At 41.1% G+C, this 8380-nt stretch overlaps 1 protein-coding gene across 4 annotated transcripts in view; it reads right to left on the bottom strand.

Moving 5' to 3' along the window:
* Positions 1-320: 320 nt before the first annotated feature.
* chd6 (chromodomain helicase DNA binding protein 6) overlaps positions 321-8380 on the bottom strand; it is a 137533-nt gene continuing 129473 nt past the window's right edge. For all 4 annotated transcript variants that reach the window (XM_088337463.1, XM_088337464.1, XM_088337467.1 and 1 more), the window contains 2 exons: positions 7691-7795; positions 321-7606 (listed from right to left, as the gene is read on the bottom strand). In XM_088337463.1, coding sequence (XP_088193589.1) covers positions 6560-7606; positions 7691-7795 — 1152 coding nt within the window. In that variant the 3' untranslated portion in view covers positions 321-6559. The remainder of the gene's footprint in view (positions 7607-7690; positions 7796-8380) is intronic.

Genomic DNA, 8380 nt, shown 5'->3' with positions numbered 1-8380 from the left:
TTCGATCTCATGACCTCAGAACTGTGCCACACACGCGACATGTATATATACACATATATAAATATAATGTATGTGTGTGTGTTTGTGTGTGCGCGCTTGTGTAACTAACTCACCATCATGTCAGGTGGTCAAAACAAAATTAATGTCAGTGATGGCCATATTTGGTCAAACATAAAATGTTTGTAGTCATGTACAAGCTCCCATATTTACAGCATCAGCCAGCCAGCTCAAAGTACTGAATAGATGTACCCAACTTTTAAGACAAAATTCCAACCAGACACTAATTAACGCCATCACATATTCAAGAAAAAAAAGGCAAATCAGGCTTTTTTTATATTTTCTTTTACTTGGATTAATAAGATAAAAGAATATTTGGCCAAAGCAAAAAGTATAATAATAACTTATAGGGCACCACAGCAGGTTGTGGCAAGGCAAAATCTACCAAGTGTTTCCCGCTCTTTTTTTTTTAAATTTATCTTTTTCCATTTTCCCAAACACACAACAACAAGGACTTTGTGCAAAACTCATGTTATTTTTTTCAATGTCATAAAAAAGTGACCCTGTTGGATGTTTACTTCTTTCTGTTCACATGTACACAGCAAGTCAGTCAACGAGATGCAAGCAGAAAGCCCAAAAAACAATAAAATGGAATATACAGCACCTTGCATGAGGATATTTAGTTATATACATACATACATACAATAAGGTTGTATACACAATTGTTAATTTTCCCTAGTAATACCGTCCTCATTAGAAAACATTTTGTGCTCTTTCAAGTTCGTGCCATGTATGAGAAGCCATTTGAGAAGTAAATCATACTTGCTCACATTTAATGTAGTACTCTCACACATGCACAACTATACATTCATATCGATAAACAAACACGACTATACTCTCTATATACTATTATACTCCTATACAAACACACACACACACACACTACTATACACACACACTATACTAGTCTCACAAACACTATTATACTTACTCCTACACACTACTATATTTTTCTCCCACACACTACTATACTTCCTCTCACGCACCACTATACTACTATACTCCCTACAACCATCTCCCCACACACCTATACACTATTATACTCTTACACACAATACTATGCTTTCACACACATTCTACTATACTCCCACGCACACGTACTACTATATTCCCACACACACACACATACTATACTCACTCATTCACTCACACAGACACGCACGCACACTACTATAAACTCTCATTAACTGTTATACTCTAAAAAACATTACAGTATCATTCTTTCTCACACACCATTTAAATTGCAATACTATAGGGTCTTTTTCACATCTAGTGTAATGATCACCTAACCTCTCAGTGTTTTTTGCTCAGAGTGCCTTTGGTAACCATTGCGATGCACACTGACCTGTGAGTAAGCCAATCACTTAAAGTGTCTTCCTGTTAGATCAAACTAACTTCTGGTTTAGTACCGCACATTATAATTGTCCATGAGATTATAGTGGTAGGTAAGAGATATAATAGTAATGGGTGGCATAGTACATAAGTGTGAGTTTGAGAGTATTAGTGGTATGTGCTTGACAGTACATTACTGTAGTGTGTGAAGACCACTGTAATGTGTGTATGAGAGTACAGTAATATGAGTCAGAAAATATAGTGTGTGTATAAGAGCAAAGTAATATGCACGAGAGAGTAAAATACTGTGTCTATAAGAGTACAGTAGTGTGTGTGTAAGTATAATAGTGTGCCTAATGGTATAGTGTTATGAGTGAGAGTACAGTGGGACCTCGCTACTTCGCGGTTCGACGTTCGCGGCTTCAGAGCTTCGCGGTCTGTAATGGTTAAAAATAAATAATTTTTTATTTTTTTTTGAAGGGGCGTCGCTACTTCGCAGATTTTCACTTTTTGTGGGTTTTTTCGGCGGAGCGTCAGCGGACGCGGGATAAGGCGGCTGGCTGGATGGGACTGGTCCGGGGGCGGGGGTCACTCCCGGGCCACGCGACGGAGCGAGTTCGGCGGATGCAGCGTCACACGGCGCGACGCGAGAAAAGACTGTGGGCGTGATCGGGCTACCCCCGTAACTGGGGGGAGCCCGCTCGTCCGCCGACCCCAGTAGCGGCGCGACGACAGGCGGCCGTCCGCGCGGCGGGCGAAAGGCGGCGGACGTGCGTGGGACGCCCGTAACTGTGTCTGTGTTGTGCGTATCGCGCCCGAAAGTACCCGCGCCGCGGGTTAGGGGCTCGCTCCATGAGCGACCGAACGGCACCCGCGGTGCGGCGCAAGTATAAACCCTGTCGTGAATTTGTCTCCGATCGTCCCGGGCGGACGTAAAATCGCCCAGCTGTACGACTCTTAGCGGTGGATCACTCGATGAAGAACGCAGCTCGCTGCGAGAACTAATGTGATTTGCAGCTGCGATTGGCTGGCAACCAGTTCAGGGTGTCCTCTAAACCAGCCTCCCCGCGACCCTAATAAGGATAAGCGGTGCAGATAATGAGATGAGATTTTTTTTCCTTTTTGAAGGGTCATCTACTTCGCGGATTTTCACTTATCGCGGGTGGTTTTGGTCCCCATTAACCGCGATAACCGAGGTCCCACTGTATATTGGTGTGTGAGACTATAGTGGGATGTGTGTGACAGCGTAGTAGTGCGTGTATAACAGTATAGTAGTGTTTGTGTGAAGAGCATTGTGGTGGGGGTATGAGAGTACAGTAATATGTGTGAGAGTATAGTAGTGTTTGTATAAGAGTGTAGTAGTAAGTGTGAGGGAGAATAGTAGTGAGAATGAGAGGATAGAAGTATGCGTGACGGAGCGTAGGTATGTTTAAGGATGGCTATGACTGTGTCTGTATGGGAGTGCAGTTGGCATTTTAAGTCTATTATTTCATATGAGTGAGCAAGTATGATTTCTCAAACAGCCTCTGATAGCCAGGGCCCATTTGCATTGTAAAAAGCAAGGTTTAGAGAATGTTGGTGTATTGGATACAGCTCGATGTGATAAGAATTTAATTCAAAAACGTAAAAGGAGTGTTGTGGTGCCATTCTGAGAAATGATGTACGGTACAGTCATATTATTTCCTTTTTTTTCAGGATTTAGCGCAGGGTACTGGCCTGGTTAACATACTTTACAAAATATGTACATATACACGCTGGTCACGAAGAATTCTGAGGGTAAATTCCTGATTTCACCGCGGCGTCATTTTTAGTATATAGTGCCATTTCAGCATGGCAACCTTCACCCAAAAAAAGTCAAATATTCAATGTTTTTAACATTTCACCTGAAAGTGGGACTTTAAAACTTTAAGAGAAATGTATTGCTCCAGCCCAGGATATAATTTTGTAACGTTTTTCAATCAATTTCTTTACAGACGACATAGGCCAAATGTTTCACCTCTTACAGTGCATAACAGTAACAGGGGGAAAATTCTATGCTTGAGTTAGCCATTAATACTAATGTGATGAAATATAAGCTAGTACACGATGATTACTGTATACTATCAAAATACCAAAAAATTATTGGTTCCCACAATCAATAAGCGTAGCGGGTTCACATTGGGAACATATCTTAGATAATTAAAACATCTAACTGTACTAATAACTAAAATGAAAATGAAGTGAGAAATATTACCATTAAAGCAATACACAAGGACAATTACACACTTATATTTGAAACAGAATTCAATCAAACATTACTGGGGACATAGCATTTTAGTGTACTTGTACAAGAATCAAAGTAATTTATTTAAAATTTATACTGCATACATATCAGTGTGTCCTATGGTAGAGGGCGGTTAAGCACACAAGGAAGTATTTTAAAAAATAAGTATAAGCCAATTTTTACACGAAATATTCCATTTTATCTCACTATGACTCAAATAGCACCAAATAACAGGAATGACCCCGTTGCATTTAAACCCAATTTAGCCTATGAATAGGAAAGGGTCTAAATCATGTCAAACGTAAGGCCCGTGGGCCGGGATGTTTCCCGTCGCGATGATTTAGTCCAGCCCGCCATTAAATTTTTAGTATGTCAAAAAATAAGTGAGTATCTAGGTCAGTGAGGTTCATTATGTTAATCACGATCTACTGGTAGATGCCAGAGGAAGCTGTATTTTGTGCTTTGTGTTTATAGGAATGCAGCATGACAGCTTTACAGTGTTAGTTATTATTTATTTGCGACACCATTGGCATTGACACCTTTTGCTATTAGATTGTTGTTTTATTTTGGGTAAACAAATTTGATTTATTTCGGCTTACATTGAGAAATATTGTCAACATTCAATTACACAATTCAGTCAGTTATTTTACAATGGAGACTGCCACTAAATCTTTATTTGTTTAGTTAGATTTTAGTTTCATAAAAGTATGTGAATAAAATTCTTAAGGCCTTCCAGTGTATTTAGATGTTTTACAGTTTTCGCGGCGGGTAAATCTTTTTGACGGCTCACTTTTAAGTAGCTTATATGCAATGAATGTATGAGTACTTCTGAACAAGTTCTTTTTTTTTATCAAAAGTTAGGATAAGAAAAAAAAATACAGACCAAATTATCTCTTCAGCCGCTAGAGGGCAGTGTTGAGTTTCTATAGCGCCATGAGTTGGTTAAGGTGTAAAACTGCATTCACCCAACTGTTTGAATAAACCAGATAAAGCATACAATGCCAAACTTTATATATATTTATAAATATTTTTCCACGTTGATTGTGAACATACATGCTATCCTCTAGACATTAAAAATTGGTCAATTTTATCACACACTCTCAGTTTGAACTGAAAATAATGAACAAACTTTTTTCCGGTAAAGATAACCATAATCCTAATCAAATATGCTACATTAGAAATAGGAAGTGGATTTTTTTGTGGGTTTTGGGGTTATTTCACAGGGAGCCTCCGTTTTGTGTGTGGTGGGGGGTTTAGGTAGGAACTTTGCTCAAAAGCCAATGATGCACAATTTTGGTACATGCTCCGGACTTGACCTAATTCAAGAAATATTTTGGCAACAGTGCTCGTCAACGGGTGTAAGTACATACTTTATATGTAAAGAAATACCATATTTACCGAACTATAAGGTGAATCTAAAACCCCTAAATTGGCCAGGCATTTAAAAAGTGCGGCCTTATAATCGGGTCTAACTCATATACCGGAAAATATGGCAGATAAAATTAGAAATGCATAGTTACAATTAAATAATACCGCACACTGTAACTCTTCTGCTTCTGTGGCTTTTAACTGTACAAGCATGCTTTTTACATTTCAACCAATAATAAAAGGGGTTCTTAAAACAACCAAAATGTAACAATTGTACTTATTGGCTATATCCAATTTTCAGGGCTTTATCAGTTTTATTTTATTTTAGAGCTTTAGATTGTGTCTGAAGAACAACATTTTTTTTTCCAAATTATTGCCTAGTCTTTCAGGTTTTTGGAGTACCCTAGCAGCAAGGTGGCAAACAGTTATGTCAGCTCCCTTTAAGTCAAACAAGTACAAATTCTTTGACCATCGAGTATTTAAAGCACCAATGTTTATTTCATATTTGACGACTAGATGGAACGGTGTGGTCTGGTAGGAGCGACGACAAGTGTTACGCGAAAGCGCGTGGTCGCAGGATGGCGGCAAACATTGGGGCCACCTAAGTGGGGATTCCACTGTGTAAAAGAAATACAACTATCTCGAGTTATTTGTTTTTTTAAATAGAAATTAACATTGGTATGATAGTTTATAGATTGTTTTTTGTTTTTACTGAGTTAAAGTTTTTTGTACCACATTAAAGTTTTTTGAGGCACTAAATATTACACACTTTCCCTAAAACATGGCACGCTTACTAAAAATAGTGTGATAATGACAAAACAACAAACCTAGTGCCTTTTTGTGTGTGGTCTGTATCCCTATTAGTCTAGCAAAAATGCGCTCACTCACGGTGATCCAGGCTCACTCACGGTGATCCAGGTTTGATTCCCTTTGAATCCAATTTGGCAATTCCAATCAGAGATGTTTTGACTGACACACACACACACACAGAGCACAAATATGGGACTAGATTATTATTAGGGAAACTCAAGACCTTACTGTAGTTTAAATTATATGTGCCTTGTAATCCAGTGAGGCTTATATATGGTAAAAGTATCACAAAGGACACATTTCTGGAGGCGCGCCTTATAATCCGGTGTACCTTATAGTGCAGAAAACAGTTGTGGCTCTGACACTTGTAAAAAGTATGAAAGTGACGGCGTGTACGTTTTTTAAAGCATATATCACGATCCTCTCAGTCACAAAATGAAAAACAAAAGCAACATATGTATGGTCATGATTGTTCTCAGCTTCGCCTTTCGTACAACAGGGTCAAGATTTTGAAAGATGACTTGGAATTTGTAAGCACGTTTGAATGTGAACACTTTACAGGGGCTAAACACACAACAAAACCAGAGAGCAAAAAAGTGTCTCCAAAATAGGGCCTTACATTGCAAGCTGGGGTATGTGAAGTCATTGTCTTCGTCAGAAGAAAGAAATATTCAATTTCACTGACTGACCTGGCAGGCAGATATAACACAAATGTTCCTTCCTCCCGCTTTACAAATCCTCCTCGTCCTCATTTTCGAGGTTTCTTTCTTCACTTTGAGGGTTCTGTGGCACCACTGCAGGCTGCTGATGGCAGTCCGAGGCTAGTGAGGGCTCAGACAAGGAAAGGTCAAAAGTATTTTGGCTCTGCTTGGCCTCCTCCAACTCACGGCAATGTTCTTGGTCTTGTTTAGGCTCCTTGCGCCAATCCAGGATCTCACAATGAACCGCCTTGTGATGCTTTGACTCCAGAGGACAATCCGCTACATCCTGATGTTCCAACTCCTGGCATTGTTCCAGATCCTTGTGCAAATCAGGCTCCTGACCCTCAAGAACTTGTTCCGACTCTTCCCGCTCTCGCCGCTGCCTCCTCTTGGTGCTTCCGTGGGAGGTTTCCTTTGCCGATGTACTGGGCGGCACAGCCGGGACCGCCATAATGCCACCATGTGGCAGAAACATGTGTGGGTACAGGAGGCCGTGCGCCATGCCAGGTATTAAGAAAGGGTTGAAGGTGAGATGACTTCCGTGATGGGGATCACACTTATTCTGGCCACCAGACTGGACAATGACAGGCTCGGGCGATGTACCCTCCGCCTTGGATGCCTCAGACGTGACTTTAGTAGAAGCCGTCGAAGAAGCGGAGGAGGTGGCATGTAGCGGCATGACAGTGCCCACGCTGAAGAGGGTGTGCTGCGGGACGGTGGTTCCGTGAGGCGGTAAGCCGTGCAACATCATGGGTAACATACTTAAACCGTTCTTAGCATCTTCCGCTGGTGAACCACTGACACCTGCTGGGAAAACTTGAGGGAACCCTGCCGCCATGATACCAGAGATGGGGATACCTGGTATTCCAGCACGGAGGTTTTGCATGGCCACCATGGAGTCAACGCCACCCATGAGGGCGCCGTTCATGAAGATGGGCGGCGCCAGGCCTGAAGCGTCCGACAGAAGAGGCTTGGGCATCTCGTTGCGAGGGCGGCGGCCACGGCGTCTTGACAAGGGGTCTTTGTTGACTGGTTCTGTTAGGATACGGGAGAACTTTTCCTCTGGGAGGAACCCCTGTGTATAGGTAGACAAGACCAGAGTCAGATGGCATGAGTACCAGCACCAGCCGGAAAGACCTGATAAGCGTATGTCACTCACAGAGTGTTTGACTACATCAGCCCAGTCTGGAGCCACAAAGTATTCCGAGTTGGCGTCCAACCACAGGGACAGTTCCTTGATGGCGGGAGCCATTGCACCACCCAACTATAAGTGTTTTACATAGAATTTTGTGAGATAAGGTATATATATCGGAAACTTTTTTGACCCAAAGAGACACAAAGGTAAAAATATTTGAAAACCAAATTGAGAAAAAATTCTAGAAAACTGCCAAAACGGCTCACAAAAGGTAATTGTTAAGCACATTTTATTTCCCTGAGTGACGTTTGATGATTTGATGAAATCTATTAAATAATAATAATGCCAGAGCCGGTGTCCCATATCAATATGAATATACCACCTAAAATGCGTCTTCCTCCAGCAGTTATTTAAGAGTGTTGAGGTTCATTTTGACCTTCCTTTTATCTTATACAATAGTTTCACAACCAAGTGCAAGCAGTTCTTAGGTAAAAATACACAAAATACTGCAAACAAGGATATTGATGTATTTATCTACAGTGCAGACGGCACTGGGCAAGAAGTAGTAGTGCGCACGTATATAGGTTCGCCCAGTCGTACCGCTCACCCATTTAAAATGCTCTAGGTGCCTTGCGAGAGCTTCTAGGTATTTAACATTTGTTGTGCTTTCAAATGTAAAGTGTCTAATAAATCAACACAGAATGCGGAGTCAGC

Source organism: Urocampus carinirostris, chromosome 6, assembly GCF_059441175.1.
Source record: "Urocampus carinirostris isolate Australia breed hairy pipefish chromosome 6, RoL_Ucar_1.0, whole genome shotgun sequence".
Lineage (NCBI taxonomy): Eukaryota > Metazoa > Chordata > Actinopteri > Syngnathiformes > Syngnathidae > Urocampus > Urocampus carinirostris.
The sequence above is the reverse complement of the archived record's forward strand: the minus strand, read 5'-3'. Positions and strand labels throughout refer to the sequence as shown.